The 23,918-nt window shown below is 43.8% G+C and overlaps 1 protein-coding gene across 7 annotated transcripts in view; it reads right to left on the bottom strand.

Annotated features, from left to right (window-relative positions):
- Ctnnd2 (catenin delta 2) overlaps positions 1 to 23,918 on the bottom strand; it is an 813,816-nt gene that overhangs the window by 338,716 nt on the left and 451,182 nt on the right. For all 7 annotated transcript variants that reach the window (XM_063257972.1, XM_063257971.1, XM_063257974.1 and 4 more), the window contains 2 exons: positions 11,839 to 12,011; positions 171 to 726 (listed from right to left, as the gene is read on the bottom strand). In XM_063257972.1, the coding sequence (XP_063114042.1) occupies positions 171 to 726; positions 11,839 to 12,011 (729 nt within the window). The remainder of the gene's footprint in view (positions 1 to 170; positions 727 to 11,838; positions 12,012 to 23,918) is intronic.

A 23,918-nucleotide genomic window follows, 5' to 3' on the forward strand; every position in this document is an offset into this window, starting at 1 on the left:
TGGGGAGAGCTAATGAGGAAGTCCTTGCAGGGAATCCCTGACACACCATCAGCAGCCTGCAAATACTGCAAACTGGCCCAGGCCAAGCCAGCATTCTCCCGGGCACCCCAGCCCGCGCGCTCCCTCACCACGCGCTCAGGTCAGCCGCGCCAGGTGGCGGCGCCCTTTACCTGCCAGGCTGCCCGGCCGCTGGAGGGTGGCCGTCGCATACAGCTCCTGTGAGTGCTTGCTGTACTGCTCGGACGCGTGCACCAGGCGTTTGGTGGGCGACAGCGTGGCGTAGGTGCCGATGGTCGAGCTCAGCTGGTGGATGGGCGAGGAGGAGATGGTGGACTGCACGGTGGGGGGCGAGGTCACGCGGATCGGGGACAGGCCGGCCGAGGACACGACGATGTTGATGGGCGAGCTGGTGCTGTAGGACTTGGCCAGGCGGCTGGGCGACTGCTTGGGCGAGGAGCCGCGCGGCGCGGCGTAGGCGGCGCCCTCGGGGGCCGAGCCTCCGCGCTGCAGCTTGGTGGGCGAGCCGCCCTGGGGCGCGGCCAGCGGGGAGCCCCCGCGCGGGGGCGCGGGCAGCGTGGAGCTGGAGTAGTAGAGCGCGGCGGCGGGCGGCGCGTCGGGCAGGTGGAAGGCGCTGCCCAGGCTGGGCGCGAACGGCTCCCGCGGCGGCGGCGGCGGCGGGGGCGCGGGCTCCGTCCCCGCCAGGTGCCCGGCGCGGCTCGTGGTGCCCTGTGCCCGGGAGAGGAGAGAACAGGAGCGCTTAGCCTTGGGGAAGCAAACGGCCCGCCCAGCCCGGCCCGGCCCGGCCCCAGCCCGGAGCGCGACCCGGGCGGGCGCACGAGGTGGCCTGGCGAGCCACGCCGTGCTCTGATGCCAACGGGAGCCCACGCCCCTCAATCTGCCCAGCCCGTTCCTTCCTGTGCCAGTAGAGAGAAAACCTCCCTAGCAAAGACCTGCTGACGGCAGGATGGAAGTCACGTCTGACCCAGGAGACAGGTGTTTGCTCACAGTGCTGGGGTGCTTCTGGACCGGCGGAGGCATTGCACTAACTGCACCCAGAAAGACTAAAACGGCCACTCACTCAGCAGGGCAAGCGAGGTTTCCCTCAATGCACTCCTGTGTGCTTCTCCCCACAATCCACAATCGGGCTTTAAATATCTCCCCGTACCCCACCCCATCATTTCATTGGATACACTTTCAACCTCCAAAACTGGCCAAGTTACATACTTATCTGGAGGACACAGGAATACACATTCTTAGAATGTATTCTACCACTAGTATGCTGTAGATTCCTTAGAGAGAAAACTTACACACACACACACACACACACACACACACAGAGAGAGAGAGAGAGAGAGAGAGAGAGAGAGCTTGATTTTTCAGATTTTTCAGGACTTAAGACAATTCCAGCGGAGTCGGAACAGTCCTAAATGAAACTACTGAAAAAGCCTTTTCTCGATTTGAACCCTGAGCGCCAACTCTTTGAGCATGTCTCACCTCCTCTCTCTAGCTGGCTTTTGAGAGCCCCCTGCAGCTGTGTCTTCCAACTGAAAGCCAGTTGCCTCTCATTTATTTACAAGAACACAAAAGACAGCCAGGGGTGGAGCTGCAGAGACAGTTGGAGGGAAAAGCACTTTCCTTGAATCGGGTCCAGAGACAAATTTGCATGCGAATGAAAACACTGCCTTGTCAAACACTTCCAGGCAGGAGGTCCGGGATCTTCCAGGCTTTCCCCAAGAGGAGAAAGGTTTCCAAGAGCCCGCTGGTGTGAAAAGTGGGCAGGACTGTACAGAGAACGAGAGAGAAGCTGGGAAGGAAGGTGCTGAAAAGAGGGGTGCGGGTCAGGTGGAAAGGAGAGAGCCAGAGCTGGAGGGAAGGGGGGCCACCGGCAGGGCCCCCCATTAAAGGTTTCCGTGATATCTAGCTCCTTTCTGAGGGTGGCAATTCCAAAAGAGAGGCTGGCACTTTGACGGGCACCTAGACAGCATTCCAGATGGTCACTGGGAGGCCAGGACCACGGGAAGAGTTGGGGCCTTCAAGGAACAACATCAAAACCTCCACTGTGAGCAGGGTGCTGTGTGCCAGGGTGCGTGCTCCTTTATTTCTATTATACATATTTAGGATGCATACATTTAATACATTTTTAATAAGTGTGGTGAACATTTTCATCCACACCACAGTTATTCTGAGCTTAGCAGGAGAAGGGAAGGCAGAATGTGGTCTCCATGCTTTGCCCAGTGCAATGTCTCCAGCGATCGGAACAGCTGTAACTCCAGGGATTTTTGTAGGGGAATGAAGGAAAGTGGGATTAATTAAGCCAGTCCCCCAGAATGAGGGCTTTTGTGTCTGGAGGACTCCGGTGAACAGGATTGCCAGAATCTGAGTGCTCCCCACAAGCCTCAGGGAGATGGTCCAGCTCCACCCAGAGACACTTTGAGCTTCTTGTTAAAGGAAGTTCTGAGCATGGGACAGTCTGGGCATCTCAAATCTGGTTACCTCATCTGTGTCTGCATAGCTATGGCTATGGCTATATCTATACTTTTATCCATATGTACCTATATCCATACGTATACGGATATCCATACTTATATCATCTATAGCTATCAGCTTGTATCTACCTATGCTTACATCTATAGCTATATATACCCATAGCTAACTCTGTATCTCTGTTATCTCTGTGTGACCGTCTAAACTCAACACCTACTACATAACTTAGCCATTTAATTGGTGTCTCAGAAGAGGGGACCCTTTAGAACCTCTGAAGATGAGCTTTTGGGAACCTCACCAAGTAACTGTAATATGCAACCAAATAGAGAACAGTGTGACAACAGTTTTCTCCAGAGCACTGGTTTTCAGAGAGGTCCCCAGGCCCCTGCAGCAAGATGGCCCTGCTTCAAACTGAGCAGAGCTTCTGGAGCAGGGACCCTGGAGGTGGGTTTTACCAGGCTCTTTGGGGAACTCGGTGCTGCTCACTAAAGTTTGCGAACCACTAGTGGAAGAGACTTTGGTTCAGGAGGCCCTAAGTAGGCCTGGGGATTTGCTTCTAACTGTTGCTGCTGTTCTGAGAAGTTGCACTGAACATGGACCTTTTTGTTTGAAGCTCTAATCAGGGATTCCTGATGACTGGCAGCTTTTGGCCATGCAGGATTCAGATGGAAAAGCCATCCAGCATGCTAACAGACAGAAGAAACCAGAGGCACAAAGAGAGCTCCCCGCTTTTTATACAATCAATGCCTTGGGTATATAAAATTAACAGTCATCTTATATTGCATTAATGATGCCATTAGCAAATAGCAATTTTAATCAAATAAACACTAACTGAAGTAACTAGCTTAGTTAATAATTTAGTAGTTTACCAATTAAAAACAATGGCAAATCAGTATTCATTCTGGTATTTAAATATGGAAATGACCTATGTCTCAGGAAAACTCCGGATAATGTAGTGCAACCCTGCTCAGGAAGTCTTCTGCTCCCTTAAATGGTCCTCAAAAATTGCAGAAGTTTTGCAAAGGGCCACACTGGCTTCAGATGTTTTGGCAAGTAATGGTGGCCCGTGCAGAAATCTTTCCAATACTGCAAATTGATTGAAGGATCTTGGTGAAATTTTGCCAGTGATTTTTTTTTAACATGGAAAAATAAAGAAAAACAAGCAATAAAAACTTGCATACTCTTTAGTACCCTAAGTAGTACAGTTCATTCTGCTAAAATGCAATTCTAAAAACACCTCCTGAATCCATTTGTCTAAAAAGTTACTATGTAACAGATAGGTGTCCTGGGCTGTAGACACCCTGGTGAGATTTACTGCGTCCCAGGATGTACTCTAAAAGGCACGTTCCAATATGGCAGCCACTGACAAAGAGGTTACCGAGTACTTGAAATGTCTGCAGCTTAGTTGACTGAGTGACTAACGTTGAGCATGCATCTAGTTTTAATGAACTTAGAGTTACCTAGCCGCATGTGACCAGTGGCCATCTTATTGGACTGTCCAGCTGGGTATGCCTGGCTGCAGTTTACTACAAAGAGTATTCCAGTGCCATGCACCACTGCAATGGCTTATTCAGGAATCAATGCGAAAAAGTGGTTTTTGGATTAACAGGGAACCTTGTTTTGTTCCAGCATTGAAAAACAAACAGTAACCTTTTGGGAGCAATTTCCACTTTTGCACATCTGTTCTTTTCATTATATACTTTCATTTAGCAATTCTTTGCTAGGTAGGGACTCACAGGCTGTACCTCAAACCTGGTGCACGAAGCACAGAACAGCTTATTACTACCTGTTGCAGAAGTAGAAATCACAGGAACAGATATTCACATGCAGAATTTAATCTATTTTAGAAGGTTCAATTCTACTTTAAAACTATATTAATAGAATAAATTCATAAATCTAATTTTAAAGGTAAACTTCAGGCCAGTTTTTACTTCACTTAAAGAACACTATACATTCCTTCCCTTGGAATTTTGGGAATGTGTGCATATGCAATGAGAACTGAAATAAATTATTTACAAGGAGTCCTTTAAAAGAAAAATAATGATACAAAATTTTTAGAACTACTTGGACCGGATTGGGCCCCAATACTACTGTTAGTCACACAGTAAGGGCTACTGGTAGGGACATTTCCTATCGGTGCCTTCAGTCTCAGTTTCCGGGATCAGTCTCAGTCCAAAAAATGCTCTGTCTTTCCCACACCTTCAAAATGCAGACCCACTTCTGAACTGACAAGGAAGGAAAACACTCACAGAGGAGCAATCCTCTGGTATAGATGCAACTGATTAAATGCTTATCAATAGACCACTTTGAGCACATTTGACGTAGCTCTCTTTTTGTTTGGCACTATGTTTGGGAAATTCTTTGAGAAAAACATGAAGTATTAATTCATCTTAATCAATATCTTAAAATTTAAAGATTTTATATATATATCTCAGGTGAGGTAAGATTTAGGATCGAATATAGCTGTGACTTTTATATTCTGTTTGTACCTATTTTTGTGCATCTAGTACTTAGTGGTATATTGAGTTCTCTTGTGTAATTGTCATGGGATTTTTTCAGGGCAATATGCAGAAAGACACCTGAAATGGGAAACCAGGGAGTATATACATTACCAACAGCCATCACCAGCTCTTAAGCTCTGGGTGTCGCTATACTCACTAACTCAAAAAGCCACTGACAAGAGGGACCGCATCCCAGGTGCAAACATGGAAGGTGCTCCTAAGAGCTCTTAGCAGTTCTCTTTCGTGGAGTATGCTGTGTTGACATTATTTTGGAGTTCCATTATTGTTGCATCTTTACTTGTGCAGCCTACTCTCCAGTTCACAGATGCAATACTGTTCTTTTTGGGGACGAATAAGCTGAACCCCTGAAAATAGGTTGCTCTTAGAGCAGAGAGTGGTTTCAGTCTCAATACAACCCAGTTGCTTCCTATCATGAGCTTTACGTCTCTTTATACAAAGGGAGGAGAGATGGCGGAGAGGTCACAAGGGGAAAATTTTGAAACCAAGAAACTTATTTAATCCTCATGCTTTGGAGATCTGATGGAAGCAATGAAAGAAAATAATACAAAGCAAAAGAAAAGGGTGTGGGGGGGTGGGAAATCCCCCAGTGCCTGTAGTCAGTTAATAAAATACCAGACAGCCAGCAAGCTCTAGGGCATCTTGACTTCCAGTCACGTGTAAGCTGTGTTACTGAGCAAAAGGGCAGTTTTTAAAGCAGATTCATGATTTACAGGCAGCCCTTGTGAAGATACATTTAGACCTGCCAAGTTTCCGAAATGGTCAGCGAGGTTCCTAGCTCCAGGACAGGAGGGTACTTGCCCAGAATGCTCATCAGCTGTCCAAGGATGTCAGGGATGGAGAGCTGGAGTCTCTGGTTGATGGCTTCCCAAAGGCTTGCTTGATGACTTGCCATTAGCAGCCTGCCCTTTTGTTTACTGAATCCATGTCTTCCCATTTTCCTGGTACAGACTGGCAACCCTCTCGCTAACGGTGTCCCCATTGTAGATAGCACTGGCGGATTGGGGAATGAGGTCACTGTTGGCCACCGTGCTCCTCTTGGGCAAGCACAGTTATGAGAAGAACAGCTCAAGGGGTGCACATCTCAAAGGAAGGCAGAGTCCTGGGCTCAGGGCCTCAGACGAGGCAAGCACCAAGAATGCAGCCCTGGACTGAGTAAGGAAAAAGCTGGATGGATGTTTGAGGGGACACCTCAACACAGAGGGGTAAGTGGTGAGAAGGGGGAGGAGGCAAAACCGTGATGAAAATGCACCTGCCCAAGATTCAGGAAGAAGAACAAATTCTGAGTACTTCTGGCCATGAAGAAGACATCTTGGAAGAAGTACATTTCGGACTGAGGACAACCTAGTAAGGTGACTTACTAACATCAATAAAGAGCTGCTGACTCACAGAGAAACCATTGTACTTTCTAGATTCAGTTGTCTAGAGCATAGGGATTGCACACAAATGTGGATGAAGCCCCTTACTCTCATGGTTGTGAAGCCAGAAGTAATCACCAGCTCCAAAAGGCAAAGAATCTTACTTAGATATGATGTAAAATGTTTCTATAATAATGTTGTCATGGTTTAGGTCGGTCGCCCCCAGGCCTCATGCATTTGCATTGTGCATCTGTGATTGGTTCATTGTCTAGCGCTTGGATTGATGGTGTCAGTGCTACACCCACATAGGGGTGGAGCCAGGATGTAATGTAATGGCAGGAAGAAGGTGTGTCTTGCTCTTTTGCTGGTTTCTGCCTTGCTGTTTGCAGCCACCATGAACTGAGGCCCCGCCATGCCAGCCTGCCTTGGAGCCAACTGAGTATGGACTGAAACCTCCAAAAACTGTAAGGAATAAACCTTTCCTTTCCCAACTTTGGGCTTCGAGTATTTTGTCTCAGCAACAAGTAAAAAATAACTAAGTCAAATGTGATTTAAATGAATTTACACCTCCAAATAAGCTGCATTCCCTCAACCTCCTGCCTGGGATGGAATATTTTTGCACAGATACCAAGGCTCACAAAATTTAACAACTTCTTATTGTAGTTGTTTTCACAAGGAGTACCACTTAGTAATTCAAAAGGAAGAATCTCTTGGTACTAGGAGGAAGGTTTGGTTTTAGAACTAGTCAGTAAAGCCATCAATGCTTGTCCAGTGGTTTTCTTGAGGGTTTTGCTAAAACCTAGTATGTCACATAAGGAAAAGAGACTGTTTATACATAAAGTTCCCCCATGTCTCTGAAGCCATCAGGACTTGGGAGTGTTTTGGGGAGTGAGGAAGGGCTTCCAGCTGGAGACATCCACAGACACAGGGGTGGTGGTGCTGGAGAGAGCTACGCAAATCATAGTCACACCATGTTGTTCCTGCCAATGTGAGGGGTGGCTCCGTGATCATTTTCCCCACTTTTCTACATAATGGTGTAGATGTTTGCATCTTTATTTATTTATTTATTCAGTCATCTTTGTGAGACAGAATCTCACTATGCATTTCAGCCTGGCCTTGAACTCACTGTTAGCACAGGCTGATCTTGAACTCATGGCAATCCTCCAGTCTCAGCCTCTCGAGTGCTGGGATTACAGGTGTGCACCACCACGTCTGGCTGATTTTTGCATTGTTAGGAACTGAACTGTCCCTTCTTAACTTCCCTTTAATAAAAATTTGATTAGGGACATCATCAATAAATAATCTGAAAATTATTTCATATGGCCATTTCTGGATCTCCCAATGTAAATAAAATAGAGAAAAAATTTTAAAACAGTGAAATAAGGACCTTGTGCAAATTTACCATAAAGACTCCATAAAGAGAGATTTCTTGATGCCAGCTCTTTCTTAAAGACTACGTAAGTGTTGGCAAAACACACACTACATATAAAATTTTTATTTCAGCAATAGGTTCCCTTAGCATAACTTTAATAATCCAAATATTTGTTCAGAACAGGAAATATTATAGTAAAGCACACCTTCTCTGCAATGAGAAACATTTCAATTGTTGAAACTAAATTAAATATAATGGAAAGAGAAAGTAGGGGAGGGAGTCATAAAGATAAAGCATAGGGATTAACAACAGGCAGTCGTCTTAAAAGCTCTTTAGAAAGCAAACATCTTTCTAGTTTCCCACAAACTATATGCTATTGCTCCATGGCACATGCATTCTATCAAAAATGCATCATTGCAATTTTGATTTCCAAGTTTACAGGCAAATTTTCTCTTGAAAACACTACCTGAAGTGTTATCATGATAGTTGTCTCTGTATCTCTTTTCACTCTACCATCATGCGGACTTATTGGGAAAATTACTCCTTATTGGGACCTTGTTCCTGTGTACCTTGGGAGATGCCGCAGGTGACCTCACTACCATCTACACAACTGCCTTGTCCTTCAGGCTTACCTGAGGTGAGTGTGCACAATATTCTAATATTCTAACAATAAACACATCGGCCTTGCGGCAGACATGAAATAATGGTGTATTTATAACTGTGATATGGCTTAAATCAAGACTTTTAAGACATAAAATTCAGTGCAACATTCAGCAGGTAGCCAAGATTAAAAAAAAAAAAAAAAAAGAAAAGTCTTCTTGCTTTTCTAGAATTTCTGTGGGGGTAGAGTAGCAAATAACCTGGCTGCTGCCGGAGGAACCTGAGGAGTCTTTGGGCCAGTTATGGGATGCAGAGATTAATTCTGCTGGGTTCTGGCTCTTGTATCCCACTGGATATGAGATGCAACAAACTTACATGCAGCTAACTACAAAGCATGGTATGTGAAGGGAAAGACTGGTGCTTCTAATGTATGAAGCAGGTCATGTGGCTTCTGTCCTCAAAATGTTTTGTGGGCTCCTTGCCTCATTTTTAGTTAACGATGATCTCCACAATGACCAGCGTGGTCTCCCAGCACCTCTCAGACTCCTGTCCCCTGCTTTTGCCACCCTTGGTCTTTCATCAACCAGCCAAGTTGTCCCCTAAAGGAGCCACCAGGTCTTCCATCATCCAGTTTCGTAGCTCTCTCTTGTTCATCACATCTTTGTCCCAAAAGTTCCCCAAGACATCCCAGGTCATGCTGGACCTCTTTAAATCTCACTTATTCTATTCTGTGTCTCTTTCTCTCCCAGAGAATCTACCATCTTCTAGTATGTTATGTGACTTATTCACTGTGCTGATTTTCTGAGTCTCCATCCTTGCTGTCTTGAAGACAGGAATTCTGTGTGTTTCCTTTCCTACACTGTCTCAACCACCAAGCTTCATGGCATTGATGGCCACAAAATAAGCATCCAGAATGTATTTAAAGGATGACTCAGGGTTACAGAAATGTCACCGGAAGAGTGGCTGAATGTTGACTGGGGCTCCTGAGCAGAGCAGGCACTAAGGCAAAGGCCGACTTGGTGAAGCAGAAAGGGGTGGAGATATAATCTAAGCCCCTCACTGAGAGGCTGGCCAGGGGGCAGCAGCCCTGCCAAGCACACAACAGAGGCAGGGAAGGAATACCTGGAAATGGGCTCCTGAAACTTCCCGGGAGGGCCTGCAGTCTAGCAGGAAGGGTGGACACTTAGGCTCCTTCGACCCAGTTTCACAAACTCATAGTAAAGCCTGAGAAGAATGATGTCTAAGTGTTTCAATTGAAGGAATCACCAGAAAACTAATATTTTATGGCAATTTTTGTGACTTGCATGGGACTCGCTATGGGATGGATATGAGGTGGAGGATGCAGGTTATGTGTGCCTCTCTAGTGCTTTTTACAGCAGCTGGCAATGCCCGCTCAATAAACAATACGTTGGATCAACCAGCACTTTTCAAAAATTGCAGTTAGAAAGCTAGAGCTTTTCAAAAATTGAACGTTCAGGAAACTTCTTTGAAATTATATTCACACGTGATTCGTGAGCCAGAGAAAAGCATTTGCTGTAATTGCCCCAGCAAACAAATGAAATGTTTTTGTGTTGGTTGACTACTGACCTTTAATTAGTTTGGCATCTGTTGGTCACAACTTGAACTTTACTAGCTTGGCAGAACTTTGTAACTACAGGATATTCTAAAAATTACTACAGCTTTGAAGGTGACACATTATTCAGAATATCACAGAGTTCAGAAAACCACTACAGGATCAGGAGAGTGGTGATATCATGAAATTAGAATGGGCTGTGGCCTTCCTTCTGCCAAGGGCATAACCTGTGAAAATGCTGGTCAACTCACTCAACATGTCACTAGCTTCCTATGAAGCCACAGGTCCTGCAGGATGTGCAAGAAAGCACACTTTGCATACTGCAGCATGTGGCTGAAGTAAGCCAGGGCACCGATAACCCCTGCCCGGCTCAGATACCCAGCAGTACTCTTGATTCTGTTAGCTGAGTGCATTAGAACCGCATTTGAACCCCAGGTGTGAGCACTGGGACTTGCACCCCTACACTTGCACTAGGTGAGTCTTCCGACGAACTTTGTCTCAAACTCCAGCTCGGACCCTCTGCATGCACATTCATGGACGCCTAAAGCTATAATGCGATGTTGGCAAATACACATATTTTCAACTTCACGAGACTTTCTGATTAAACTTTAAAGTAGAATTTTAATGCGAGGTGAAGAGACTAGCCCTCTCTCTCAGAGGAATGATTCTAAGCCTAGAGCTCAGCATCACAAGGCACAAAGTTATGCAGCAACTCGTGAATGAGGGCGTTGTTGCCTAAGGTAGCCTTATTGATGATACTTTAGCCATTGAAATGCAATGAATATTTTTAGCGTATCCTTCAATAAGGTTAATGTCACATGCCTGATATGGCATGGTGGCTGCCTTAGGCCACTGTGCCTTTCCCTGCCGCTCACCTCTGTGCAGACATTTCCTGGGACCACGTAACCTGCTAGGTACTATAGATGCAAAGATGGAAGAGTCTCTCATCCTCCAGCAGCCTGTGGTTCCATTGTAAAGACACAGAATAAATAGCAAGAATGTGGTGACAGATACAGGATCACAGGTAGTGAGGATGTCAAGGGTGACTGACAAAGAGACTGCTCAGAAAAGCAAAAAAATGAAATTAAGCTCATAAGCCTGCAGGGGTGGCTTGCGGGTTGGGAGGAACAAAAGCACGGAGATTAAAAAAAATGCCTTATGCCAACAAAAAGAAGCTTAAATCTCATTAAACATGATAATTCCATATTAGCTATATTAACTCTAGTAGATTGACTATATTTTGTAACACACAACCATAAAAACCAAAGTATTAGGCACTTGTGTGTTACAACATTTCCATCTGTCTTAAAATGATTTCCAGGTTAACACTGGCTCCTTTTTAATCAAGAGTTAATCTCAGCTGCAGATACTAAATGTATGCAGTGAAACTCTGAGAACTATTTCCTGCCTAAAGAAACAGTCAAGACACATTTCAAAATCAGAGCTGACAAAGTATAAACTATTCCTAAGCAGTTGCAATTACCTGCAGAATAGTTCTGTATACCTGAATACCATTTACACTGTGTTCCTTGATATGATTAACCCCAAAGAATAAATACGTGCTTTGTCTTCAGGAGAAAATAATCCTTAGTACTTTTCTTAGGTACACACACCAGCTCGGAAGGGATATCACGCTTACATCACACAGAGACACAGAGATAGTAATAGATGCCCATTTGCATATTCACATAGCTAAATATACACAGTGTATATAGCACGGGCAAGCGACACGTTCCCAAAGAAAGTGTGTTTAACATTCAGAGTTACTCCACAATCGCCTTTCAGTATTCCTCGCCTCCATTCACAGCTCCTGGGTGCTCTTCTGTAAGTTGTGGGCCATGACTCCAGAAAGGCAAGCTACGTCACCACCGCCCTGGCTCCCCTGTCCCTGTCTCCTGGGACCCACAGACACTGCACAAAGAAGGCACGTACCTGGCTGAAGCTCTGGCCTGAAGCCCGGGCTTGCGTGCTGCGAGGTGGGAGCTGCGAGGGGGCCGTGTCACCCAGGGCCAAAGTCTGGTTGCTATGGTAGCTGGCCGGATACTGGAAAGACCCTTCAGGTTTGGAATTGAGCTGAAGTGCACTCTGGGAGAGCAGGCTGGGCCCTGCATTGAAAGTCATTTAGAGCCGTCAGTGACAGTCTCAGTGAAGCAGAAATGACATGTATTATTTATGGAGAGTAGCCTAGAATTATCACATGCACATGATTCTAGCCATCTATGCTTTGAATTCTAAGAACTAAAATGACCATAATAATTTGTCTGCAGCTCTCAAATAAGAGATTTTTTGGGGGGCAGTTTAAAAGTTCTCGAAGGAGTAGATTTTTCAAATGATCTCATCCTGACCTACATAGAGACAGTCCTCAGGAGAAAAATTAGTTAATCAAGTAGTTATTTTTGGATCAGAGAGCATCAGAAACATATGAAATAATGTAAAAGTCTGCTTTTTTGATACATGTTAATTGTGTTAATGTAATTATATCTCTCACCAAGTGATCAGGTGCTAAAATACTCAATATGTTCCAATCAGTGACAAATTCTAGCACGTAGTGAGGTGAGACCCCAGTGGTAGAAAGGCAGACAGTATTTAAACTATTAATAGCTCTTTGTACAATGTGGAATTCACCCTGATCTCACACAATCTCTGAAGAGTAGCTGTCTCCATCATCACAGCAATGCTCAGGAGGAGAACAAAGAGAAAGTATGGAGTTCAAGTCGGTGCTGCTAATGCGGTTGATGGGATGTGGGGGGGCTTATCATTCAATTATACTTTGCACATGAAATTGTGCCTTATTTCCTTAATGTTCTATTTAGATGGGGGCAACCTTTTAAAGTCTTCCCATTTTCTTTTCAGGCACCTTTCATAAATTACGCTTAATACTCACTTTGAGGATTAAAAGGAATACAGTGAAACGTAAATATACTTGCTGGTTCCATTGCACATATTTGAGGTGACTGAGGTAAGAAGAGTGTGGCAGGGGACAAAAATTCAGCAGTGTACGTTTTCTCATGTTTCTCTTGCCATGGCAAAGCCACCTCTTCTGTCATGGAAAGGAAGATGCACATACACTGGTACAACCGTTAAACCATCTTCTGTCCTTGTCTGATTTGGATACGGTGCCATTTCCAGTCAGTGTGAGCGATTTCAAGTTTTTTGTTTTTCTTCTTACCAACAGGATCAGGGTTAATATTTTAAATGGCACCTCCAATTTCATACAACCTGGATTGCTCTTGCATGCATGAAAATAGTGAGTGTGCTCTCCTTTGAATAACACCGCCTCAAGTGAGCTTTGCCAGTGAGGACCTTCCCTCCCCTCTGGTGCTCCGCTGGTCCTTCTCCCAAATCACACAAGATCCTTTTCATTTTATCATTGAACATCAAGTGATAGGATGTTCAACGAACCAGGTAAGACTTGCTATTTTGGAAGTAACACATTCTTCGAGAAAACTTTAAGCAAGGCTATAAAAGTGTTTCCATCCAGCCCCCACTTCATCATGAAGCCTACAATGAAAGCACAGTTATAATTCCTTTCCTTTGTATTTAAAAATTACAGTCCCAAGAAAACAGTTTGTACCAGATGGTTAAGTCTCCATTAACCTGTAAAAATCCCTGAAATTGTACTGATGGCTTCCCAGGCCCAATCACCAGACATGTGACGTCTCTGTGGGGAGATGTGATAGAAGTTTCATTTTGGGTGCCGGGAGCACAGTGTCATCTGTGCCATGGTGGAGGCTGCCAGGCACAGCAGGTCAAGGGGTCTCCGTGGCTCAGGCAACGGGAAGGCTGAGATATGGAAAAGGCTTTGGAAGGGAAGGAAGGAGGCTGTGTTGGGGATGGTGACACATGGAGGCTGAGGTGATGAAGGAGAGAGAAGAGGAAGAGGAGGAGCAAGAAGACACTGAGAAGGCAGCCATGAATCTGGTCTCCATTGAAACTTGCATTTTAATAGAGGAGTCTGAACTAGGGGAGAAATGCAAAGGTCCTCTCAGCTTGGTGGTCCCCATCCTACCTGAAAACGGGGGGTCCCACTGCAGCTTGCTTTGGCTCCTGGCTCTTTCCTTCTCAGCAATGCACATGGACACACTGCCCTGCACTGACCACACCCTCGCCTGACAATGCCCCACCAGGGCCACAAAGGTCACAGCAGATGCTACAAAACTGCACAGGCTTTGGAAATGCCAGTACAGTGAAATTAAATGGCAATGTTTAATTTCTAGTAGTTTGGCAGAATCTGTAACAACAAAACCTGCATGTCTAGTTATTGGCCTTCCAAAGAGATTTCATGAAATTGTCCCAATGGACTTTCTTGAGTCTGTACTCAGCAACAAACACAGTAACTTCACAGATGCTGGAAAGACACAACCAAAGCACCCTCTGAAACTACAGATGGTGTTCAGGAAGGACGTTAGGGTGACAATGCACAGTCACGTTTTAGAAGAATTTCAGTTAAAATGTGGTTTATTTGCTCCTGTAGGAAAAATCATGGAATAAAAAAATCTGCTCACCTTTTATAGATTCAGTTATATATCTGACCAATACTCAGAGCAAACAAGCCAGGATCGTCCCTGTCATCACCGTGCTCATGCAGCTTGGGCACTGAAGTCTAGATGGACTGTGACAGAGGTAATTGCCAGGAGAGCAGCAAATCATCGGCTCACAACACCGGCTTTTCACCTGGCAAGGACAAAGCCAAAGCCCTGCATGCATCTTAGAGTGATTTTCTTCACTGCTCACTAGGTTTCAAATCAAAACCATTTATTCATCCAATTTTGGAGGCCACAGATACTTGAAAATAGGAAAAAAAAAAAAAACCACACACGTTAAAATTATCGGGCATTTCTTAATCACTTTATAATGGAAGCAAAATTTTGCATGTAACTAATCCTGCATTAGTTTTACTAACAGTACTGTACACTGAAGTAGGAAGTGCAAAGATGCCAAAGATTTTTTTAAAAAGCATTTATAGTTTTGGTGCTGTAAATTATATGTATATGTCTTTTCTTTAAAATGGTTGGGTTTACCTGGAGAATAGAGGTAGGACTGGGCTTCCATCCTGAGGACATGGAGTCCCTGAGCTGGAAGATGGGTGATGTGGGGCAGGGAGGTGAGCCCTAAAATTCCACCAATAGGAATGGAATTGATTGCTCTAGAAGAAATGGGAACTAGGACAGATGCTGGAGTCTAATGTCCTTGTTGTCACAGAGACTTTGTTCACCTTTCTGGATCTATCTCATCAAAGAAAAGACTTCAAATCTGATCCAGGTTCTCAAAATGTTTCATCCAGTCCAGCCAGGAGGAGGAAGGTGAAACCAACCCTACCGAGTGACTGTGCTCAGGGCAGTCGTCTATCCTTTGTCAGGTAGAAATCTCTCAGTTCCAACCGGACAGAGGGCAAAAGCTCCAAAGAAACTACATGGTTGATCCTATGAATGCTGGGAAGATACACGGGACAAAGACTTTGAGTACAATACCAGTGTCTGAGCAGGTTTTCAAATATAGGAATTGATTGGAGACTGTACTGCAGACTTGTGTCTTTTGCATTATTGCTAGAAATGTGACTAAGGAATACAGAGGCTAACGGAACAGCGAGTGTCACGTGCCTGGTCATCTGAGGACAAGACATTCAGGTCTTTGCCTTCTGTCTCCAAATCCAGGAGTTCATATCGTTGTTTAAACTCAAGGGACTATTTAAGTCACATACTTTGATGCTTTAAGTTTGAAAAAATCTTTGTCACATGGAGATCTCCTTGTGTGCTGCAGAGATATTCATGCCTTGAACTGCTGCTTAGAGACCCCACGTGTGGACTTGGGGAAGCCTACTGTGAAATACTAGGAGACCGGACCCTCTTTCGGAGCCACTCACAGGATACATTGACATAGACACTGTAAAATTTCTTCTGATTCAGTGAACGAGGTTCCCTAAAGTTTTCATGGTCATGTGCAATTGTTCTGTTTGCATGGACTTAAACAGACCCTATCTGGAGCTAATAATTCTCACCTACTTAGCTGAACATCTGCCCCAGTCCACAGGCAACTGCAATTAAACTACACATTATGTAATTACAGGGAAGGCTGGAGGGCTCCAAGGTGGCCTTCCAAGCTGTTAATTAAATTACAGTCATGTTAATGGAGTGACTGGGTGTGTGCTGGGGGGAAAAATGAAGAAAATAAAAAATAGAACTAAACATCAGCAGACCTGGATCCTTGACTACCTTCAGGTTTACATAGCATGGATGATGGTGATAATAGTAACATTAATAACAGAAATTCTTTCCCTTTCTCTTTTTTTCTTTCATTTCTCATTCTTGCTTTTCTTTTTCTCTTTCTCTTGCTTCCTCTTCTCTCTCCCCCCCCCCTCTTTTTGTAGTACCAGGGGATTGACCAGGTCCTTTACACCAAGCTGTATCCCACCCCCTTTAAATTTTTTACCTGAGACAGGGTCCTGCTTGATCCCTAACTTTCTCAGACTGGGTGCAAGCTTGCAATCCTCCTGCCTCAGCCTCCCTGACTGCAGGGATCACAGGCATGTGACCCTGTGCTGCCTCCAGCTCTTTCATATTGAGTCCTTATTCCTTTGCAGGGACTGTCCTGAGCAGGTCACAGTAACCCACTGGCTTCTGGTAGCACCACCGTGAGGAAGGTGCTGTCATTCTCTTCTGCTGTTGAGGGGACTCAGGGTCTCCACTAGCTGAGTCTGAGCTCATACGGTCAGTGATGGACCTGAGATTCAGCCACTGCAGTCTAAGTGGACACTGAATGTCCTTCACCACACTTCACAGTGTCCCACATGTGCACATCTTAGATTCTCCAAATTTGAACACCTAAATGAGATAATGGCTGTGAAAGTGCTTAGAAAAATATAAACTGCCAAAGAAATGTCACTTGTTATTATTATCATCTACTTAATTACAGAGCTACATGCTCTGATAACAATAAAACCTCAATTGGGATTTGTTTACCCTGAAAATCTTATTACAGTACAGTCCCATACGTCACCTATTATTTTTTTCAACATCCTGTAAGCCTTCACTTTGCGAAGGCGTCATATAGCACATCATTCATGAAGAGTCCGGCTGGTTACAATGAAAATAGAAAACAAATAAGCACCCAGTACCAGAGCCAAGAGACAAAAATAAAAATCTTTTGGCATTGAGAAGCAGCTCGTCCTCTTCCCTCACCTTGAAATTCCTCCCTTTGGTCCGCGTGAAACTCACTCTCAGACTTCAAATGCTGTTTAAATGTCGCCTCCGCCATGCAGCTTGTCCTGATGCCTGGAGAAAATTAACCCCAGCCTACCGTGATACCTGAACAGTAACGGGCCAGACCCCAAGAAATTTCCATTGGTAAGCAATGCCAGTGCACCGGTGTACTGTTACGGGTTCTTAGGAAGCAGGGCGAAAGCAGAGGTGGTGGGCATTTAAGCGCTGGCAGCAGGAGGCTGTGTTTAAAGGCGGTCTAGACTACAGACCTGGGATTTCCTGCACTGCAGAGAAAGCAAATCTGAGGAAATCACTTCGGGGAGTGGAGGGGGAATAGATAACTTGAGGCACGGAAAGGCACGTGCATCAATAAGAGACACATCTAAAGAACTCCTTGGGACTCAGTGCCTCAGCAGACAGGAAGTGAGAGTGTTAAACAGCTCAACGTCCTGGGCAATCGCTGGAAGGATGATTCCGTCCACAGCGGCAGGTGTCAGGCGGTTTCCCGCAGCCCCTAAGTTCTCTCCAGTTAAGCCAGCACACGGGGGTGCTGCCACAGGCACGCACCCCTCCTGGTTCTGAATGTTTCCAAGTGATTTATCAGGAGCTGCTCGCTCTGACTTGCTTCAGGGGCATCTTTCCCGGAACATGACAAATAGTAAATAAATGGGCACGAAAGAGCAGAAACCATCAGCTTGTGCATTCCCCAGGGCATGTGCAGCAGGAGTTGTGTCCCGAGGACTCTGTGTCTGAAGCCTACTTTTTCAATAACAGAGTTTCAGGAGGCGATAGGAATGCACGCCCAGGAGACAGACAGGAAACCTAGGCTCCACTCTAACACTGGCTTTCACAGAAACTGACAAGTCTAATCTTTCTAGGTCCTTAATAATTTCTCAAATCAAATTTTGATTATACAGAAATGAAATTTTAAGTCCGAAGTGTGGCCACGAAGTCATCAGTAAAGGAATCGAGGGCCGGGGATAGAGCTTAGTGGCACAGTGGGAAGAGAGAGAGGTTGTAGTTCAGTTCCTGGTGCCGCCTCCCCCAACTCGAAGACGAATGTTTTCAGGGCTGGACACCTCACAGCCATGGCTTTATTTAAAATCTATGTTTCTCAAGAAGCATGTACATTTTATTTCCCTTTAGGTTAAACTGATTCTTATAAAACAACTCACAAACATTTTTATGTATGAAAGGATTCACACGTGTCTACAACTGACGAGTGGCTTGAATTCATTGTTGCTTTTTCTTGGTGGAAGGTTAGAAACGTTGGGAAGGGTTAAATGTTATTTAACATGATTGCAAATTCATGGAGTGACATGAAATAAAGAGGAAGAAAATATTTCACAGAATATATTATTTAAGGGTAAAGAGAAACTGGTGACTCTATACAAAAGGATTCTTGTACAGCCTAAAATCCATGAGCAAGTTGTGATTTATAAGAACACTGAACTGATTTAAATCTATTTGGTGTCTGTTAATCATTGATTGCAAATCAGGTTTGGGTAATAAGAACACTGACTTAGTGTACGGCACTACTGATCAGCTTCACTTAGAACAGCAGTTAGTTCTTAGTGGTGTCGAGAACTTGTCACTTTGCAGACCAAGAGTAGAGGTTTCTGCTGGTGGTGACGAATGGGTTGTTTTCTCCTGAGCTTCATTACAAGTTCAGAAAACTCATTTGGAGGAGCTCTGCCCAAAGAGGGCTCCTGAACAGTGGTTTAGTATCTTCCACCCCCGAACTTAACCAAGGGCAAAGGATCCAGAGGCTCGCACGGCACAAAAGCGGAGAGTTGACGTGGGTATCCCTGAGCGCAGGTGTGCTCTCTTCTGTAGCTCTGTCTCCAGGAAACCTATTTCATCTGGCCAATTACTTTCAACGTATCACGCTCCAGGTGAAAATTAAAACTTTCATAGGCCCAGGAATGTTGAATGACTCGTTTAGGTTTTAAATAGATTTAGATTAAACCAATGTTATTGGCTTAATTAGCAGGATTTGTCATTTTGACTTAGAGATGGATAAATGTTCAATTGGCAGTAATTTGCTGTTTCTTTAGACCGGTATACAACAAGCAAAATGTCATTTATTGAGAAAATGTGTACACCAAATGTATAACTATAGTCTGACATATAAGACTATAAATGTAAGACTATAGTCTGATATATTGGAACCCTAGAATGATGTTTGTGTACCCCACTCCAGATCCCAACTCTGCTTCTTTATAGTTTTGGCTTCAGATTGTCATTAAAAAAATGGAGCACAGAGTGGAAAAACATTATATACGTTTTTGTAAGTAAATAAACTGATGGGATAGCTTGTCTCTTTCAATAATTTTGACAAGAAACAGAAAATCTACACAAGTCAGTTTTGAAGAAAACACAGTTACAATTGATGTGTAGGGTTATACTAGTTCAAAAAACATTGCTAGCTAGGTGTGGTGCATGCCTGTAATTCCAGAACTCAGGAGGCTGAAGCAGGAGGATGGACACAAGCTTGAGACCAGATTGAACTGTACAGTAAGAGCTTATCTCAAAAGAGAAAAAACAAAACCAATAAAGCATTGCTGCTTTGACACGGGTGGCAGACTCATTCCTGGGCAGCTGCATGGCTTGCGTGGGCTTTTTATCCAGGTCTCTGATCACTGGTGTCCTCACAGTGGAGACTTGCCTGGCCCTTTCAACTTTCTGTGCTCCCACACTTCCTAAACTGTTAGGTCTCATCACAATTTTGTATTCTTGGAAGTTCCTGAAGACACTGCTTTTCCTGATATACACTCAGTGCTATTCACTGGGAAAGTTTAGAGAGAACAACACACAACACAGCTTCCCTGAGCCATCAGAGGGTGGAAGGTATCACACAATGAGTGGTTTGCCTCTCTCTTTTTTTTTTTTTTAAAAGGGAGATGATTTATCTGAAAATGGAGTGGGAAAAGCAGAAGACAGCTACTCCAAGGAGTAGGGGTCACTGGAAAGGCAAATTCGATACCCCATGGTCTCTTGGAAATGCCACGGAGCGTTCCCATGAGAAGCAGCATGGGAAGTCGGCCTCCCAGTGTGGGCAGAAGACTGTCTGGCTGTGAGAGCCCCCTCCGGGACTCTCTGAGACCCCCAGAACTCCAAGTGCACTTTGAGAAATCCTCCTGATACTTGTGTTTTGGGTTTCTATGCTGCCTGGGAAATTTAAAATCCAGGAACTTTCCACCAGATGCTATTTTGTGCTGGATTTCAGAAACCCTTGATAAAACAAATGAGACTGACACCCTGAATGAAGAATTTGCAGTGCTCACTCTTCTTGTTTAGGGAGTAGATAAGGATGGCTGCCTGCTTCACGCCTTTTCTTATCTTTTCAGTTCTTAGTTTTGCCCCTAAACTGGTGACCTCTTTGGAGAAAGTATAACACGCTTCTTAAACATATTCCAGTTCAAAAAACATATATCTAAGTGGAATCTAAGAGAAAGAAATTGAACATTATCTGAAACTAGGCAGTGACACTCTCTAGAAGTCCCTGAAAGACACCTGTATTTTCTCCTGGATTTTGCTCGTTGCTCCATTTTGTCAGTGCTAACTTTCCACTAAAAACGTGTGTGTGTATGTGTGTGTGTTTTGGGGTAAGTGTAGGTGAATTTTGAGAAAAATTAAATGAATATGTGTAGCCTTAAGCAAGGTTAGAACAGGCAGGACACCACACGAAACTGCTGGGAGGGAACTTGTCTTGTTTGGATTTTAAAGCCTGGGCTCACCGCGTATGTTGATGTTAATTCCTGAGGAATTCCAGGACACAGTTTCCTGGGAGGCCAGGCCACAGCCCCCGGCCACTGCGGAGGTGAGAGAACTCGAATCCAGGGCTTCTACCACTTTTCAAAGCCTTTCCACCTTGTGGTATCTGAAAACCGAGTTCCCACTGTCATGGAAACAGCTAACCATTTTTTGCAACCATGACTTGGATATATTGAGCCAACTGTCATTGTGATTATTAATTTTTTGCATTAGCTTAAGAGTAGTTTGATGCTGTACTTACCAGAAATTATGAAACCTAAAAACAACTTCTTCACTAGGACATTTTTGGGTTTTAATACTGTTGCAGAGTTATATATGGAGTTGTATTTAGTAACATTTTAATAATATGAGTTCACAATTTTCTTGTGAATGAAATTCACAGTGATCTAATGAAAACAAGGCTTACACACCCACAGTGAACAATGTTATTTACCTCTAGGAAACAGGACATGATTGTTCCATTTGGATTCCCCTTCTCAGAATGGTAACCTATGTGATTCATTCTTTATTTCTCAACATATATTTTGATTTGAAAACTCAAAATACCATGCACTGTTTTTTTTTAAACCTTAATATTCAAAATTTAGAAGCTCCCAAGATTTTCTGCCTACTGGATGATAAAATTGCTAATAATATGCAAAAATTCTATATTTATATGCACATAAAGAAAAAGTACTATTTCAAAATACAGTATTAAGTAAATTCAACTCTCTGGTGGTAAAACATATAAATCATTCTCTCTAAAGATATCTTTTGTATTTCTTATTTTTCCATTCTGTTTTTGATATTTAATTAGCCAAAAATACAATCAGTCTTATTAATTTTTTTGGCACTGGGACTTGAACTCAGGACCTCAGGCTTGCCAAGCAGACGCTGTGCCACTGAGCTATGTCCTTGGCCCCACGCTTATTTCTGAGATTTTGTCTCCAAGGGTGCGTAGATTAAATAAACTACCTAGTTCACGCCAGCTATGCATTATGTTAGAAGCTAATGGCTGCAATGGTTAGTGATGTCTTATTTTGTTGCTATTATTATGTTGCATTTCGTTTTGTTTTAGTAAAGCAATAGCAGTTTCTGAAACAATTCTCCTGGTGACTTGGTGACACATATTTGTTAGAGTGAAAATTACATAGCCGGCTATCATAAAAAAGTGGCAAGGTGGCGAAGGCTGCACACACGATTTACATACTGCTTAGGACAGCACTTCTCAAAAACACCAAGGGGCTGCAAAACACAGCAGGAAGACCCCATAAAGCCAGCAAAGCAGTGCGGTCACTGCTTGTCTTAGGATGCTGGAGGTGGGGTGTGTATGGGTCATGATTCATCTTCAAAAAAAGCAAAAGCTTTAAATACAGCACATTAGGTACCGTGTGCTTGGAGCAGGAGATGGCTTCCTTTCAGTATTCTTCTCAGGCTGATTTAGACGTATTTAGTTGTTGTTCAGTCCCGCTGGAGTTCGGATGAAGAGATTGGTTCTCCAGGGCAGGGTGCCAGGTCCGATTTAGCCCTTAGTTCATGCCACTCTGGCTAATGAAGCCATTGATTGGATAATCACAAGGGACCAGCGGATCTGATGTGCTCTCCCTAATTAGATGATATTTGTCAGAGTCTCTGCCTATCTGTTTGTGAGCCCCACTACATGTTGTAGCATGTGGTAGAATTTTGAGCCGATGAGCGACTTTCTTTGCTCTCTGTATTTGTTCTCTGTCATCCTCTCTGTGGACTAGGGTGACCTGCTCTTGAGCTTCTGGTTGGGTTTGCCAACAAGAGCCATGGAAAGGAGCATGGGGGGAGCGGGAGAAGAAAGGGTTTAGGATTTGGGGTCCCTTGCTGCCGCCCTTGACCATGCCGGTGTGAATTCTTCACCTCTTCTTCAGGGCTGGGTGTGGAGAGGGCTTCTTTCTCCCTGTTGCTACTCTCAGTGACTCTTGATAACCCAGCATGCACTGTCTCCTTCTTCTTGCCCGTTCTGGGGTTAAGCATCTCTTAAATTCTCTTTAGTAAACTCTAGGATGCAATCTATATCCCATCTAGACTGTAACTATATACACATATAAGGTAATTGAGATGTTTATTTCGTGAACCTTTGAGCCCTGGAAATTAGCAATACTAAGCCCTCAACTGATAGCTGTCTACCCCATATTTTCAAAGTGTTTCTCTAAATTTTACTCTGTGACTTCAGTCTCAGTGTGAATCTGAAAATATTAAAGGCATATAGTTAAGCCTAGCAATATTCCCCATGTCACTGTGGGTCAGAAACCCGCTGGACACAATTTCATCCCTTGGTACTTGTTATTTGTATGTTTTGTTTTGTTCTGTGTTCCTATCTTTAAACTAGAATTCAGAAGATTTAAAAAAAGGTATGACCAACAAAAGTCTTAGGAATCTTCAGATAATTCAGTGCTTAAGTATGTAAAATGACTCATCTTTCTAAAAAATAAAACTTCAGTAGTTACCAAACATGTTTGTTAAAAGTCTCACCAGAGCACTCAACCTTCCTATGATAATAGCACACATCCTTTGTAGGCTGACTTTTGCAGCTCTGGGGAGGGACACGGGACCTCCAGCATGCTGGACAAAGGTTTTACCACTGAGCTAAATCCCAGCCCTGAAAGTGACTTTTGAATACACACTGCAGGGAAACAACAAAGAATACTAAATATTATTTACATTTCACTGAGGTGTAACAGATCTCAACTAAAAAAGTTTGCTACCATTTCACTTATAGAAAAAAGAGAATCATGTATTTTTTTTTTTTTTTATCTTTTTCGTTTTTATCGGTACCAGGGATCGAACTCACGACTGCCTGCTTGCAAAGCAGGCGATTATGCCGCTGAGTTAAATCCCCAGCCCCTCGTATTTGTTTTTTATTTTTGAGCATTTCTAGTTTATTATTTTATCCCTGTATCACTGTTATTTTTACCCTTCTACTATTGTTTTATTTATTTTTGAGATTTCCCTAAAACAAATACAATATTCCTTTATTTTGCAAATAAAAACCTTTTAGATTTACTAAAATGTAGTTACTAATTATGA

This window comes from Cavia porcellus, unplaced genomic scaffold (genome assembly GCF_034190915.1).
Source record: "Cavia porcellus strain 051 isolate PalLab524CR breed Dunkin Hartley unplaced genomic scaffold, mCavPor4.1 scaffold_11, whole genome shotgun sequence".
NCBI lineage: Eukaryota > Metazoa > Chordata > Mammalia > Rodentia > Caviidae > Cavia > Cavia porcellus.